Raw genomic sequence first — 17,751 nt, 5'->3', positions numbered from 1 at the left:
GGGTTCGATTCCCACTTCGGAAATCTGTGTGTGTAGAGTTTGCATGTTCTCCTCGTGCTTGGGGGGGTTGGTCCCAGAGTCCGCAGACATGCAAATTAGGCTTATTGTTGTTAGTCTTTTGGCTGACCATCCAATCCACACACAAGTTGGCACAGGTTTTACACCAGGTGCCGTTCCTAACACAACCCTGCTGTTTTACTCAGGCTTGGGACTAACATTGCATTCAGTGACTGGGGTTTGGGCATTGAGTGGGAATTGACCCTGAGCCACCAATGCCTACAGATTAGGTTAATTGGCTTCCCAAATAGCCTGTAGTGTATCTGTGTGTTCGTATCTTCAGGCTCCTGTGATTTTGTATAGGATAAGCATTATAGAAGATATATAAGGAAATGAATATAAGAAGAAATCTGAAATGCATTTTCACTGAATGTGTTTGTAAACCTAGTATCACATCCTCCCATGCAAAGATGGTCTACCATCTTACTGCTCACACTGGGATTTTTCAAGTTGCACTTTACACCACAATGGGAAATCCCTTCACAGAGTTTCTGACTTTCCCTCTGCCTCAAAGCACTGAGACCATCATGCCACTGTGGTCCTGATATTATTTGGCTGGTGGAATACTCTCAGCACACCAGTCATTGTGCAAGTGTGTGCATCATTCCTGTTAAGTCATGATGTTTGGATACATACATTTTATGGTCTGTTCTAATTTTTACTTCTTTCTACACTGTAGAACAATGCTGAAACCATCCAAAATATGCAATAATCTCATTTGAACAGCTGGTATTGAGATGTGTATGCTACTTATGCTTTGTAAAAAAAATTAATAACAGCTCTGATATGCATCTCATATGCATCATTTCGTAGTTTTGAAAAAAATCCAGTATTGTTAGAGAATGGAGGAAATAAACCACTAAACAAACAAACAGAAAACATTTAGAAGGTGCATCCACACTGGTACAGGTAATGTATGTCCACTTATTTGAACATTAAGTAACGCAGCTGATTCGCTTCTTGTTGTATAACGAGACTACTGTTTTTTTTATATATATATTTTGAAGTTGTGTGCTATAGGACTTTGTCTGACCTCTGCTGGCTAGAATTTTTGATTTTGTAGACTTTTTTTTAAACCAGAAGAGATCCAAATACAAGTTGCACACTTATTGTCATGTCAATGCCACTGCTTTACTGGTAAACAAGGCGTTGCTACAAGTTGCGAGTCACAGGTTTTAGATCTTCCTGCTCAGTACAGGGAAAGCCCCTCCATGTCTCACATGGCAGTGTATTATAAGCCTTGCATCTGGAATAAATTTTTAAAATCTTTGTAAAGCAGTTTGTGCTATTTTAACATGAACTGTTTTTGATATAGAACTTATGATACGTTTCATTTTTATCCTTTAAAATATTCACTTATTTTAAATCTTCTTGAGACAAGCGTGATGACAAAGGTGTGTTCACATGCTACTGAATTATAATCTGTAATTGATTTATTTAATTTTTTTTACATGGTTTCACATTAGGGGGAAAAAAATTTTTCCATCAGATTCTGAAATCTGTTTTATTTTTACCAACCTTTCGCAATTTTTGCTGTGAATTTCTTTGTTTATCAAAGTCAGTACGTTTTACACAGTTGTTATCCAAGCCAGCAGTTAAAATAAGTAAAAGTTTGCTTTATTTCCCCCCCACATTTTACATCCGAAAACTTTAGAATAACACCAGTCTGTGTTCAAAGCTACTGATGTTCTCCAACAAATATAGATTTAAAAGCTACATTTTCTACTCAAAAAATGCACAACATCCACCACCACCACATAATCACAGAGTCCACATATAACCGTTTAAACAAAGCTATTAAAATTTGAAGGCACTTGAGAAATGTTTTAAATTATGAAGTGACTGGTGAATAAAGAATATTTGCATCAGTGATTATCTGTCATGATTAAAAAATAAATATTTATATACATATATCAATCAGGTTTGACAATAACTTGGTGTGACAATCCCAATAAATATATATCTAACACTGAAGGTATAGATTTGTCTCTCTTTGTTAAAAAATGTTAGCATTGACCTGAGATATAGAAATCAAGAACTCTATAAAATTCTCTTTGGTCTCGTGAAATCTTTTACAATTTTCAACTTATACTGAAGCGTCTCTGGTCTGCGCAGTGAACACTTGCAAGGATCAGCCAAATAAAATAAACATAACTAATTGAAGCGTGAATGTGAAACACATTTTAACACTTTTGCACTATGAAAAATCCTTGCAGACTTTTTTTTTTCAATATAAAATCTTTGTTCTGACCACACAGATTTTTCCCTCACACACACCAAGCTTCCTTAACTCCAGCTTGGATCATACTTTGTCCAACCAACAGGTGGCGCTATATAAACCCGCTTTCCTAGTGAGAAGAAGCTGACAACACCTCGATACCCAGCTCTTGGCACTCCAGACTTCAAGTCATCCATGACACCCAGTCCTTGCGCTAGGGTTTTAAAATCCCGTGCGCTGGAATACTGCAGCCGAAACGGGCCGGGCCCAGACAGCTTCCCGTTTTTCAGCTCCTCGACTGCCACAAGAGGCGCACTGTAAACCTCCTTCTCAAAAGCTTGATCGTAATTCCTCTTATCTAGATACGACATATCTTTTCGTGTAAAAGGCACAAATTCGGTGTTGAGTTTGATAAAACGGAGATACTTGTCATAGAACTGACCCAAACTCACACCCTTACGGCCGAACGTCAAAGTTCTGGAGATTTCTGGACGAATGCATGACCTGTCTTTGCGCTGGTTGGGATGACGCATCCAGTCATCCCAAAACGAAGCTGGCCATTTTGGCTCGAGTTCCACCCAGAGCTCCTTCAGCAGCATCCACCCAAGCCCTGGGAAAAAGTCGGTCCGATATAAGAGGCTTTGTTTCGCAGGATCTACGTATCCGTCCCTGCCGTTGTCATTCCAGGCAGACACGCACCACAGACTCGGATCAGATTTCAGAACGGGGTGAAGTGCTTTAAAGTACTCAAAGAAGTCTGGAGCCACCTGAAAGGCAGGAAGACAAGAAGGAGATCAAATACGTGCCAAATTGAAGGCAGCATGCTGAATGACAAATCTGATCAATCTAATTTGTATAACAAACGCAGTGCGATAAAATCAGACATTATTAGGGTTAAACAAACTTTGCAGTATGTAGCAGATAAAACACTGATAATGTCTCTGGAAATATTTTAAAAGAAAAAGAGGAGACAAATAGTTTTGCATTCAAATAGAATTCAGGAATTCACCTAATACAGCCTTTACCTAGAATATTCAAATACACCCATCGACCTCTTTATTAGGAACACCTGTACAGCTGCTCATTCATGTATTTATCTAATTAGCCAATCATGTTGCATTGCAACTCGTACAATCATACAGATTCAGGTCAAGAGCTTTAGTTAATGTTCACATCACAATAGGAATAAACTCCATGACTTTGACTGAGTACAGCATATCTGTTGGGGCCAGATTGGCTAGTTTCAGTACTTCAAAACTACTTTTTTTTACACACAAGTTTACAAGTTTACACAAACCATGCGACAAATACTCGTTTTTCCAGCTTCCATATGTCACGTTTGAAGCAAACATTAACTAAAGATTTCTTCCTTGTTCTTATCTGCATGTTATCTACAGTACAGTGAGTAAGAATTTCCACAAAAAGGACTGCTTGCCGTAAATGCGCCAAATCACGTGTATTGTACAAAAAATAGACACTTTTTGCACCATATATATATATATATATATATTTATTTATTTTTTTTTCTGATTTTCTCCCTAATTTAGTCGTGTCCAATTCCTTCCCATCACTAGGGGGCTCCCACATTAAGGCTACTACTACCACTCAGTCGGGAGTGCCGAAGACTATCACGTGTCTTCTCCGAACTACGTGACGCCAGCCGACCTGCTCGCTTATGCACCGTTCGATTTGCTTACGCACCGTTGGTGGCGTAACACATTTGGAGGACAGCGCTATCCTCACAGAGGAAGCTCACAGACGCCCCTGATTGGCTGTAGGTATCTAGTCCCCGTTATAATGTGGGAGCACGAGATACCTCTCTTTCCTCCCCTATTAGAAAGCTCGGCCAATAAGCTCTCTCTAGACCTCCGGCTGCGAGAGGTTACAGCATTACCCAGGAATCGAACCAGCGATCTCAGGATGATAGGGCGAGCACTTCACCACTGTGCCACTCGGGGCTATTTACAGTTACATTGTAATTTCTTGATACAGTAAAACCTCGGATTGTGAGTATCGCGGTTTGCGAGTGTTTCGCAAGACGAGCAAAGAATAAAAAAAATTTTACTTGAAAATCAAACAAGTCTTGGTTTAAAAGTACCGAGTATCATATATCACGCATGCGCTTCTTGTTTTTACGCCGAGCGTCATGTTATTGTCACAACTGAGCGAATGTTTTTTCTCTCTCTTGCGCTGCGGAATTGTGGGTAATCGTGTCCCCTGCTGGGTCTTAGTGCATGCGTCAGCCTGCTCTTTGTGTCTGAATATGCGTGTGTCATTGGTCACCGTGCGATATATATATATGTTTGTGTGTGTGTGTGTGTATGTGTGTATAAATAATGAGGGCGAGATATAGTGGGATATTAGTGACCATATTAGGATTTAAGTGACTTTGACAAGGTTTAAATTGTGATGGGTAGATCACTGATTCCAAAACTGCAACTCCTGTAGGCTGTTCCTGGTCTGCAATAGTCAAGACCAACCAAAAGTGGCAGCAGAGTCATGGGCATCATGTTTTCTGGTCAACGGCTAAAGCAGTGTAAGTACTTCAGCAATATTCTGCTGGGAAATCTTATGCAGCTGGTAATAATGTTTTGGTTGACTTAAGTATACATTATATATTACATAGACATATATGTGTAAAAAATATACAACATTATGGCTGACCCCTTCATTAGGTATACCTATTCTACTGCCCATTAACACAAATCTTTAATCAGTCATTCAGTGTGCTTTAGTTTTCTATATTGGATTCTTCTCCACTGGTAAGGTGGAGTACTGTAACTTTTGTACTGTTTTTGAAACACGATTGGTTGTGTTTTTGAAACACGATTGGTTCATTCACATGGCAGCAACCTGATGCATTTAGACACAAACACATGGTCAAGACCATCTGTTAAAGTTCAAGCCAAGCACAAGAATGCAGTGTAAAGGTGATTTAAAAAGTGACTTTGAACGTGGCATGCTTGTTGGCACCAGATGGGCTGGTCTGAGTATTTTCGAAACTGCTATTCTACTGGAATTTTCATACACAAACATGTCTAGGGTTTACTGAAAATAGTCTGAAAAAGAAAGCATATCCCGTGAGGTGAGTTCACTGTGCAAAAAAAAAAAAAAAAAAAAAAAAAGAGTTGAATGACCAGACTGGTTTGACCAGATAGAAAGGCAACAGTAACTTAAATTACACCCGAAGTATGTCAAATGAGGAAAATGAAAAATATGTCAAACAGAAGATTCATGATGCCATCATGTCAACAGGGACCAAAATCTCTATGAAATGTTTCCTTGTTGAATCTGTGCCATGACGAATTAAAACAGTTCTGATGGCAAAAGGTCCTAGTAAGGTGTACCTAATGAAGTGACCAGTAAGTGTGTATATGTATATTATATGAAAAATAAAATAAATATTAAATTGGTGCCTTATTTTTTTTCTCTGACTCTTTAGGCTTTGGTTACTGTGTAACCACCTGCTTGCAACATGGATCATTGTTCCTGCCAAAATAAATAATTCTCTTTAAAATAACAACACGGTTTATACACTTCCAGTGAAAAGTTTTAGACACACTCCACTGACTATAGCTTTTTTTTCTTGCACATTTTAATAAAGATTCACTGTTAAAAAAATGCTTCTTAGACAAAAGAAAAGAGGAAAGTTACCTCCAATGTATGAATTAATTTCAGACTCAATGTTTTTAACTACTTTTCAGACTCTCAGAAGAAACATAGAAAAGCCTCTTGCTTAATTCTACATGTTTCATAGAGTTAACATTCTTTTCCTCGCCTGCTATTGTTCTAAACCAAACATTTCGTCAGTAGAAGTGTCCAAACCTTTGACTGGTAGCGCATGTTTATGTGAAATTTGTTTAGAGCTTAAGTTTAAACATGCTTTCTTTGTTGCCTCTAAACCTGAAACAGCCATATTAACTCTGTACGAGAACCTGGAGATACTTAGCTTATAACCACAGAAGAAAGCAACATATTACATGACATACCAAATTTTCAAATGGAAACAAAAAACCTAATGTAGGCTCCTGGGTTTTGCATGAAAGTCAAAGGAGCGAGTGTGACAAAGTTACCAGAAAAACTCACATTCTCCAGCACGCTCAGTAAAACCTAACAGCTGTTTTACTCACAGTAATGTGCAAAAGTCTTGGGCACATACAAAAAATAATAATAATAACCCCCCCCCAAAAAGCAAAGACGCCTTTAAAAACATTTCTGCATTCGCTTGAAAATAATCAGTAGTGTTAGATACAGATTTGGGCAGTTTTATAAGTAAAATAGAGTATGCCAGAGTTTTAATGGCAACTTTGTCACATTCGTTCCTTTCTACTTTCATGCAATACTCCCGAGCCTTCATTAGGTGTATTAAACCGCAGATATTGTTCTGTAATGTAATTTATTTAAGAATTTTTGTAAAGTACATTTGGAAATAGCGAATGGTTTAATACAAACCTAATAAACATGTATAATAAGGTTTGTACTAAAGATACTACAGATTTTTGCACAGCACTAATTCATAAAAGCCCGACAGAAATTAAAATGTGGTTTGTTGTACTCAAGAACTTTTTAACTTTTTAATTTAATCAACATAGTCCTTGAATTTTTAAATTAAACTTATATATTTGCTTTGCTATTATTCCTGGAGTAAAGGACTTTTCTTATTTAAATTATTGATGTCTTTTTCATGATGTCTTCATTTCAGGTGGTCCCACTGCATCATCTTGCCGACGTATAGTTTTAATGTCAAATAAATAACAAGAGAATATTTACCTCCAGATCGTCTTCCACGATTATGACGGCAGAGTAGGAGAAGGAGTTGAACACCTGGTTTAGAGCCCAACGGTAATGTCTTGAAATTTTGTAGTAACCCTGGAACTTACGATGTCCCGCAGGCACTGGGACCTCTGACAAATCAGGCTGTTTAATGTGAGTCAGTTGACTGCCGTATGAGGCGATCACATCGGCGGTCTGCGAGTGTCCACAGTCCTGGCTCACGATGATGGGGAACAGTTCAGGTGATGGCCGGTGTTCGAGGAGTTTGTCCAAGCAGCGTTTTACTGTCACTCTGTTACATGCCATGACCAAGATGGGAATAACCACACCGGAGGACTGTAGTTTACTCCTGAAATTTGTAACATTACTCACGGCATCTAACTTCCTTCTTAAACTTGTGCCGTTTTTTTTCAGTTCTTCCCAAAAATACTTATAGCTCTGGATCTGATGAAGAATTTTGTTCTGGGCCTCCAGTTCTTTTTCGAATGCACTGATCACATCAAGTAATTTCTCCACAACGTCGTCGTTTTGGGGATCTTTTTTCGGTAAAACAGACTCGTCTGTGTCATTTCCAGGAGACCGTCCCAGGAGAACAAATATGAGAACTGCATTCCAAGCAATAAACAGCAAAGTGCCGCAAATAATTAGGTAACCTTTCTTGCGGAACATGGCCAAAGTGGACCTTAGGGTGTCAGGGAAGCAAAAGTGACCGATATGGCAAATACGGTGTCAAGGAGGTGCTCGTTCTCACTAACCAAAGCATAAGGCAGGAAATGTAATATCCTGTGTACATGAATATAATTAATAACAGAATATGCTTTTCTAGGAGAATGTTTGAGAAGCGTGATAGACATCAATAGAAATGGAGCTGTTATAAAACTGGAATGCAAAGGAAGGACGTGTTCATTGGTGCTTTGACAAGCCGGTGAGTTTCAGTCCAAGAGCCAAGGACACTGTACAAAGTGTACGTAAGAGAACTGTACAAATAAACAAAAAAAAGTATTATTAGGACCTAATTAAGCATAATAATAATAATAATAATAATTCCGTAATATACATCACGTCCCCTCTCCCCTCACAATCTTCACAACTCCCAACTGTTCATATCTTCACACCCAAACCCACACAATGGACCAGATACGATATAATCATGATACCTAGGGGACAATTCAATCTGTATTGCAGTTCTATAAGTATTACAATTTTAATCAAAGTCCTGATTCAATTTTTTTTGTTAATGTCTAGGTTGTGTTACAATTCCAAGCAAACTTAGTAAATAATTCGCTCCTACCACACACAATGCTGTACTGCTTGTTGCCAAGTCTAGAGTGTAATATTACACTGGAAAAAAATACATTTTACAATCTCAAATGCAAAGATAAATAAATAAATAAAAATAAATCAATAGATTTTGGAGTCAGTGTGGAGATACATGGATCACCACACAAAAGAATCGCGACATGCCACCGAATCGATTTGTTTTTTACAAATCTTAAGCAGATAAGTGTAATATATTTGGGAGATTCAGAATATAAAATCTTTAAAAGGCCTGTTGTTGCACTGCATTTGATACTTATATAGTAAGGTTTTTTTTTTTCTTTTTTTTTTTAAAGTACTTTTCAGATCTAAAAACACACACTAGGTTCAAAAAGTGATTATGGGAAGTACTGTACAGCAGTCATTTCAATGCTGAAGTAATTTCCTTTACAGATAATATTCCTCTTTTTTAAGCCTTCCTCCACAAAGTAATAATAATAATAATAATAATAATAATAATAAAGAGCAGCTTCCAGTATGAAGGCAGCAATCAATAATCTAACCTGTGGATATCACTCTTCCTGAACACCATTTTAACATAACCGACTAACTAACTAACGGCTTCCCCACCCTGCCATCTTATAAAGACATATTTACTTAATATACAGTTAATCAGTTTGTGCCTTATTGCCTCCAGCAAAAGAAAATAAAAGAACCTCATGCAACTCCATTCACTTACATGATAAGTCAAGTCGCTGCTTTTTCTCCCCCATTTCTCTTACTGAAGATCCAGAGTTAAAAAAACAAACATTTAAAACATAATATAAGTCAAAATAATTTGGTTGCCGCCTCATAAGTTTGCGCTTTATTAAAAAAAAATTTTTTTTTTTTAGTTTTTAGGAGAGCACTCTCGCTTCTCGCTTCGTTGCCGAGACACTCATCGGTTTACTTCCGGATGACGCTACATATCGGAAGTCCCGCCTACTTTCATCTACCTCGTGCGTGTGTGTGCGTGCGTGTCAAGCGCGTGTTAGTTGTAAAGCAGATCCTGTACCTCTCCTACAAGTCTAGATCAGAAAGATCTGGGAATCCATAATATATAATCCAAAAGTCAAATAGTTTATTGTTATAATTTTTTATATTCAAACTATTATTATTTTTTTTAATTAGAATATTAATAACCTAAAAACCAAGCAGGCTGTTTGGGGGGTGTTAGGGTAGTATAACTCCAGTCACTCAGTAGTCCTCAGTCTCATTGTCTATACCACTGTATCCTGTATACAGCGTTGCAGTGGCTCCTGGCCTAACCCCAGGAGACTTACAGGACGAGGTGGGGTACACCCTGGGAGCACGCACACACTCATTCAGACACTACAGCAATTTGGGAATGCCTAATCTGCATGGCTTTGGACAGTGGGAGGAAACCCACCAAGCACGGAGAGAACTTAGTACGCAGACCCCGAGGTGGAAATCGGACCCGGACCCTGAAGGTGCAGGGTGACAGTGCTGGCAACTAAGCCACCGTGTCGCCCCATAACTTTTATTCATTAATAACTTTTATTCATTCATGTTTCTTTTGGACCAATTAGATACTGGTTATAAATACATAAATTAATAATAATAATAATAATATTTATAATAATAATAACTTGTTACAACAGGTGCTAGTCTGTTCCTTGCAAGTCACAGTAAAATAGTGAACTTGATCCACCATAAAGAATTTTCTTTAACCAAAAGGGGTTGCCTCCAAAGTGGAGAGGGCTTCTGTGGGTGGAGTAACATTGAACCATGCAATCAGACCTTTGACAATGACCTAAAGATTTGCCCCAGTAGAATTGTAAGGCAGGACAAGACCAAGACCAAAACCTTTGTGCATGGTGTGCTGGCACACTGCGACGCCTGTCACATGTTGGTAAAACATAAGGAAACCAAATAAAGAAAATGAATCTGAATATAAACATGTGACATGGTGCCTTTTAAAATGCGGCTGGCGTAAGGAATGTATCCAGAGGTGAAGCAGTAAGTATGTCAGCAAATTAAGTGAATCTTTTACTAACAATGCTGCAGATCTGTAAATACAAAAATAAAGTGTTGCCTAGGCAAAACAAATTGCTTAGATAATTGATGCTTTGAAGCATGTCAGTGCCAAATTGTAGTTTTTTTTATAAGACTAATTAACTATGTGGTTGCTATAGCTTGAGGGTCAGAAGTTCCAGATTCTTTGGCTGTTTTCTTAATTCCACAGTGATGTGGACATGTCGACTTAACAGGTTTTTCTACAAAAACAAGAAGAAGAACAATAGCGTCAACAACAATCCACGTAAGAAATTATGCAGTAAATCCAGTAGAACTGCTACTGTAAAGGATCATCACAAAGCTGTGTATTCATACTGCTATATGTTAAAATGCTTTTTTTTGTTGTTGTTCTTTGTTGTTGTTTTTTGCAGTTACAAGTAATCAAGGCTTATACCCATCATAGCCAAAAAGAAAAGCTTCTGTGTACAGAAGCATTGTCACAATTTGGCCCTTGTTAAAGTAGCTGCAGTTACAATATCTTGTGCCAATGGCGCATAGAAGTGGGTGAGTATATTAGGCAGCAAGTGAACGTTTTGTTCCTCAAAATTGATGTGTTGGAAATAGAGACTCAGGATCTGATCAAATATATAAGCTACTGTAGCTCTAATTACTGAAAAGGTTAACGCTGGTCTCCATCACAGGCACAAGGGGGACCTATTTAATATTAAGTGGGCGGGTCATAACGTTATGGCTAAGCGGTGTATGTGTGTGTGTGTGTGTGTATATATATATATATATATATATATATATATGTGTGTGTGTGTGTGTGTGTTTGTGTGTTTGTTATTCTGTTGCCTGAGATTCTGATATTATTTTCTTTCTGAATATGGACCAGAATAATGTTTAAAGAAATCTCAATAAACTGAATTTACCTTCACGGACAAATAGTGTCAATCTTTTTTTGTTTCAGAATTTGTCCATGCTTGGACTTGTGCAGAAATCTGAATCACTTCACCTTTATTTTAAAAGCTGTTTTAAAGGAAATGCAGGTTTCAGGTTACAATCCACTAGAGGGCAGCTAACTACCTAGTAAATGTTTAAACATTAAACATTTAGGTGTGTAACCTTGTAACCAGTCCCACACACCTTCTGAAATGTCCTGACTGAAGTACAGTCTTTGTAAAACCACATTTGAATCAAACACTCCTTTAGTAAAGTATTTTGACATTCGGCATGTATTAAACTTTTGTGTTCTGCGTGGGCGAGTAACACTGTTAAATTTGATCCTGACTAAAATGAATTATGACCAGAATCTGGCTTTATTCCAATGTTGACACCTAAGCCTATTATATCCGGGGTACCTGCGGTTCACTTCTGACCTATTTCTGCTAAACCTCATCATTAAATGTCTGCATAAATGTGGCTTACAGGTTGTGTACTATTACAAAAAGAATTGAATTTGAATTTAGATTTTTCCCTAGTTCATAAGGCATGAGATGTGTGTTATAAGGACTTTTCAGGTGAAAAAACACCTAATCAATCATTCAACATTCCAACCAAAAGTGAGGAGCGGGTAGTTAACATGTTGCACACTGGCAGATCAAGAGCACTGTATCTAGACACTGAACTAAGACAAGGGTTTAATAGACTGCCAGGATCAGATTGCTGTTACTTGATCGTCAAGACTTGTGGGATGTCCTACATAACAGCTTCATGAGACGTTGTGAACATGTGCTTGCTCGCTGCCAGTTGCGTCTTTGGCTGCCATGTTCTATGTTCTGGTGTTTTGGTGAGAACTGTACATTCAGTCAGTGGTTGGTGTAATTAAACATGTTACTGTAGGACAACAGGACAACTGTTTGTAAATGTATGCAAAGTTGTTTCTGTTTATTGTTACATACCTAACAGCATTTGCCGTTACTATATATACTTTGTACAAGATGATAAAAGAAACAGTGCTGTTAATTTGTTCTTGAACGCTCTTTACTGACCTTAAAAAAAAAAAAGCAATTTTCTATACAGCTTTAAAACAGAACAGGATTAAGCAAGGAAAATCGGGTTTTTCCGATTTTAATAATCATAACATTTGTTACAATATATAGTATATTCATCTGGTGAACTTATCCAGATGTAACAGAAGGTTATTTAAAGTATACTTTACACTGCTGTACATGTGACCAAAAAAAAGTCTACAATACACAGTGCTTTAAACCTTTTTGTATTGGGCCACTGACACAAGAGGATGATGGCGAGACCAACAGATACATTTCAGCCAAGTCATCTCCACAAAACCGGCACAAAGTCCAAGTTTGGTTTGCTCTCCTGCTTTTAGGCTCTCTACCTCAGTTCATCCTACAGCGTTTGCCTCCATCTAGTTATCGTCTCCGTTGTGATTGTTAGGTTTCTTTATAAAAAACACGTTCGGCATCACCACAAAGATCAAAATGCCCATTATGACCAAAGCCACCGCGACCACAATGATAGAGATCACAACAGTGTAGTAGCAATTATTGGACCGGAACAACGTTCCCATGCGACTCCTCATCCTGTTCGGAGGTCTGCCTACGTTTATAGCCGAAGTCGATGCGAGACCTTCCTCCATGACCCCAATTGGCAGAACTGTGCTCTTCTTATTTAAGCAGCTCGTTAGAGGAGTGTTCTTAAGGACCAGTTTGCCTTTGCTGCGTTCAAAGCGAACAGACCGAGCCTTCTGCATCTGAGGTGGTAGCTGGCTGAAAACCTTCTCATTGTTGCCAAGTTTTGCCAAGTCTCGGCCGTGCCGGATTTCAGTCAGTTCCCGGCACACTGGACATGACAGCTTCTTGATCTCCACAGACGAGACGTTGATGCGAGCCAGACACTCCAGGCAAAATGTGTGGCCACAGGAGAGCAGCTTGGGAGTCTTAAATACATTGTCATAGCTGCAGAAGCAGATAGGACACTCAGTATCAGTTAGGTTGTCCTGGGGATAGTTAGTAACACCACTGCTGCACCTTTTTGAGCCATGTCTGGACTCTGTGCTCCGACCACGCTCTCTCTTTCCCACGCTTTCCCGAGTTCGCTCCCTCTGTCTGCCACGACACTCCACGTCACTGCTACGACTCCGCCGATGGGATTTTTCACGCTTTGCTGGCTTCCCCTGCGCCTCCTTTTGGTTATCGTCCTTCTGGTCGTACTGAGGTTTGGCATTCCGTTTCAGCTTCTCCTGGCCTCCTGCTTCACTTGCTTGGTTGTCAGTCATGGCACAGAACTTCAGAGGTTTGGAATGGAAGAGGTAAATATTCAGAGGAGTGGAAGCCACCACCCTGTAAGGAACAGATGCAGTGATATGTTGTTAGAGATTCTGGAAACAACACAACTGCTGTGTTTGGTAACGTAAGTCTGAAGTATAGATCTTATATTTGCACAATTCTCGAAAATTGTAGTAGTAATACATATAAAGATATAAATGCTTGTAATTGTCATCAAGTTTTATAGTAGCAAGACTCCACCCATGTGAACAGAAGCAAAATAAATAATTTCACATTTATTGCTATCATAAAAAGCTTTGGTTGTTAGATATTATAGAATTATGGGTGTATCAATGTAAGGCAATGGTAAAAAAAACCTGAATATGTAGGGCGTAAACAAGAGTAAAGACAAACAGGGGTTTTGTGCAGCACAAATCAGTATAAACAATGACCAATAATGAAATTCTTGGTTTTATTAACTTCAGTTAGATTTACCAACATTCTTGGCTTAAAGTTTCATTAGAATATATTAATTTTAATATTTAATAAACCAATCGAGCACAAACCAGCACAAAATTTATATGATAAATTGATAGAAGATATCTTATTATTATTATTATTATTATTATTATTATTGTTGGGGTATGGGGCAAGATTTTAATTGAAATGCTTTTTGCTAGCAGTGTATATATTAGTATAGGAATTTTACATCATTTTATATAAAAAATGTGTTGTTGTTTTTTTAAATACATCCTGACCAAAGGTATGACATGTGGCAGGGACATTTAAGTCACCATCATACTTATTAGGATACGCATCGGCTGTAAACAATGACCAAAAGAATTTTTTTAACAACACTTATCGTATGTATATAACTATAATTATAGTTATTAATATAAGGCTGTTACACTGCTAGCTTTCATGCATGCAGCTGAGGATTCAGTTAAAACCAGTTGTTTCGAGAAGTGTTTTATATTAGATACATCATATATAAACTTATTTATAATGACTTATCACAAGGAAAAGAAGTGTTACCTACTCGATTTAGCATAAAAATTCAAAAAAGTAAAAAAAAAAAAAACTTTTTGCGTCCAAGAGCTAGTCCACATTTAGACGCATACTACACAAGTAGTATTACTTAATAAAAATGAATGATTATATGAGCCATAGCCACAGTTTCCCTATTGTTGAGATAGCTAGGCAAATGCATATTGCTGTTTATGAATCATGAAACAAAGAAGAATTATGAAAGCGTACAAAGGAATATCTTGTGTTATTTGGTTTTAAGAAGCGTATAAAAAAGTTTTTAATGACAAATGTGGACATTCCTGCTGCATATCAGTGATATTTTGGTAGTTTTAAAATTTCTATAAATTACTGAATATATATATAAATGATTGTTTTTTTTAATGCCTTTCCTGCTATTTACAGATCTGTAAAAACTCTAAAAAGTATAGAAAAAAAGCCATCAGAGAATAAATTAGTCCTGTTTTAGTGGGAACTAAAAGAGGAGCATTTGTTTTACACGTTGTATAGATTCCAAGGATTCTATCATATCATCACATGACCTCTTAACAAACTTCACAAACATTTCCAATGAAATACGAGTGTCCTAGGTAATGAATATGATCCGATATGAAATTCAGTTTGTTTGTGTCTTACATGATATATATATATATATATATATATATATATATGTATATGTATATTCACCACGCATAACCCAAGTAAACCATTTCCCAGCTTCTATCAGTTGATAAACGGTCCATATATCTTAACCTGTTTTCCTGTTACTTTCTCTTGAGTAGGTGCCAGAATTGGTTTATAATGCTCTTTCGCCGTTTTTAAAATGCTCCTCAGTCCCCAAATGACCTTTGGAAATGAAATTAAATCAAGCAGGTGGATATAAATAGCAGGTTTACAGGATAATGACGAACTCAAACAGCTCAAATGTCAACAGAGTAAGTGAATTAGTCGGTGTTACTGAGTGCATAAGTGATTCAGAAAGATATTACGAAGCCTTTCTTCTTACCTCCAGAGGCTTGGACGGTCAGATATAGTCCAAGCTTGGTTGGCACCAAGGACAGATAATCCGGGCTAGTCGTGAGTCTTGCTTTCCTCACTTCACCATCCATGTAGACTGCGCTCGTTCTCTGTGCAAGCTTGATGTTATACCTTTTCCTCTTGCTCACCTGCGTTAACCATCAGTCACCCTCCCTTTCAGGTCAGACCTGTTCGACTGGTCCAGGAAGAATTTGAACTTTTAGAAAAGCACAACAGAGCAGAGCTACTTAACACAGCACAGAGTGTTTGTGTGCATTGTGTTCAGGCTGTGGACATGTATACTATAGATACCATTTTGTAACTGTATATGGTTATTCATGTATTTACTCAAGGTTCCTTTCGTAACACACCGAATTCTTTTACTGAATAAAAAGAAATATTAAACAGAGTTCATACACTTATTGATCAACAAATTTCCACAACTTTCCCTAAGTACCCCCAGCTAATTTTAAGACTCAATATTTTTTCACTCATTCAAAGAAAGTGAAGTAAGTTGTTATAAAACTACATGACAGCTGTTATGATCTCGCCATCATCCTTTAGATATGGACGTGCCTTTCATTGCATAACATTTTAAAGATATTTATGTTCCCTTGCTTCCTTGTTAAAAAACTATTGCAAAAAAAATATCAAAAAGTTGCACGGTTTACTTTCCATCCAGTCTACTAATGAAACCTGTACAATCTAATAAGCAGACTCGATTATCTGTTCTAGCTACCACCAGACAGACTCATTTATTATTCATTCCTTATTTTGAAGTGCAATTATTTTACAGGTCTACAGTAAATTTATTACTATTCAGTTTGGACAGAGAGGAGGTCACTGTAATGTGGGTCTAATTGCCTGCCAATTTGAAATGTCTTACTGAAAAGACATTGAATAGGCTTTTTGTTCATTTATATTGACAAATCCACTCTCTCGCTGTTTATAACGCTCATCCTGTACTGGGTCATGAGAAGCATGGAGCCTATTCCATGGTATTCAGAGGAAGCCCACCAAGCATGGGGAAAACACACAAACAGAGGGCTGGGTGCTAACCAGTACTCCACTTTGCTGCCTAGACAAATCCAGTTTATTTAAAAAAAAATAATTAATAGAACATCTTGAAACACTTACACTTGTTAAAAACTTACAGAGCCATGACACCAAGCCACCATATCACATGCAGCAGCATTACGCATACACACGCACGTTTACACACAGGCACAGCACTTGAAACTAGAATGATTGGCATTATTAAAACCCACATTGTTAATAAAAAAATATATTTTTTAAAAACCTGTAACTTTTCCAAAAATTTAAATACTGTTTATTCTCCATGACTTTTCCAGGTCTGGAAAACATGGTTTCTAAATAAGATTTTTTCTACAATTTTCATGACCCTGACAGAACAGCATGAAAACAATCTAACATACACACTCCAAAGCAAAGCTCTCTCATTCTAGAAGTGTTTTTAACTTTTTTTTTCTTCATCTCTACACCTAAATGAACCTTGATGGAATGTTAACAGAGTTAAGATAAGTAATAAAACAGAGTTAAGAAGAAAAAAAAAGAAAACACAAGAATGAAGAAAATCTCTTTAAAGCTACTGATCATTTTATAAAATCAGTTGAACATTAACGTATTAGGAACCAATTATAACGTCTCTATATTTAGTTGAAGCAAAAAAAAAAAAAAGCTCATACCAAGACACTATCATTCCTAACCACGTCACAGTTGGCACCTAAAGCCAGCACAGATGTACCTAATCTCTACAGGAAGTTAAATGGCACACAAAATGATAAGATCTAAACACAGGTTGTTAAACACATACTACTACAGACTACACTCTTAAACTCCTAACGGCATTAACCAACTATTTACTTAAACGTTTCCAGAATAAATGAACATAAAAATTACTTACTACTATATCCAACATGGGCTTGTGTTAAATTCATGTATTTCCTCTTTATTGTAACGTGTGATTTGTACTTCTACATCACCTGTAGCTGTAGGGTAATAATTACTACAAGAGTAAAATATTAAACCAGAAGTGTACCTGATTTAGCATTCAATGCAAACTCGATCCGAACCAACCCATTTGGGTGAATAGTGTTTGCAAAATGCGTAAAGAAAACCCCAAAAACAACAACAACA

The 17,751-nt window shown here is 37.4% G+C and overlaps 2 protein-coding genes across 3 annotated transcripts; both read right to left on the bottom strand.

The window, feature by feature from the left end:
- Positions 1–1,652: 1,652 nt before the first annotated feature.
- On the bottom strand, positions 1,653–9,243 carry mgat1a (alpha-1,3-mannosyl-glycoprotein 2-beta-N-acetylglucosaminyltransferase a). The gene is made up of 3 exons (XM_053506724.1): positions 9,045–9,243; positions 7,046–8,025; positions 1,653–3,042 (listed from the first exon to the last, which is right to left on the bottom strand). Exons 2-3 carry the CDS (start codon positions 7,715–7,717, stop codon positions 2,344–2,346), a joined length of 1,371 nt encoding a protein of 456 aa, XP_053362699.1. The 5' UTR covers positions 7,718–8,025; positions 9,045–9,243; the 3' UTR covers positions 1,653–2,343.
- Positions 9,244–12,273: 3,030 nt separating this feature from the next.
- rnf183 (ring finger protein 183) lies at positions 12,274–15,746 on the bottom strand. Of its 2 annotated transcripts, none has more exons than XM_053507252.1 (2): positions 15,584–15,746; positions 12,274–13,571 (listed from the first exon to the last, which is right to left on the bottom strand). In XM_053507252.1, exon 2 carries the CDS (start codon positions 13,560–13,562, stop codon positions 12,693–12,695), a length of 870 nt encoding a protein of 289 aa, XP_053363227.1. In that variant the 5' UTR covers positions 13,563–13,571; positions 15,584–15,746; the 3' UTR covers positions 12,274–12,692. The 2 variants fall into 2 exon arrangements, with proteins under 2 accessions (XP_053363227.1, XP_053363226.1); XM_053507251.1 differs by having other exon boundaries at positions 12,274–13,626; positions 15,584–15,736.
- Positions 15,747–17,751: the final 2,005 nt, after the last annotated feature.

This window comes from Clarias gariepinus, chromosome 11, assembly GCF_024256425.1.
Source record: "Clarias gariepinus isolate MV-2021 ecotype Netherlands chromosome 11, CGAR_prim_01v2, whole genome shotgun sequence".
Classification (NCBI taxonomy): Eukaryota; Metazoa; Chordata; class Actinopteri; order Siluriformes; family Clariidae; genus Clarias; species Clarias gariepinus.
Note: the sequence above shows the minus strand (reverse complement) of the source record. Positions and strands in the feature narration are given on the sequence as shown.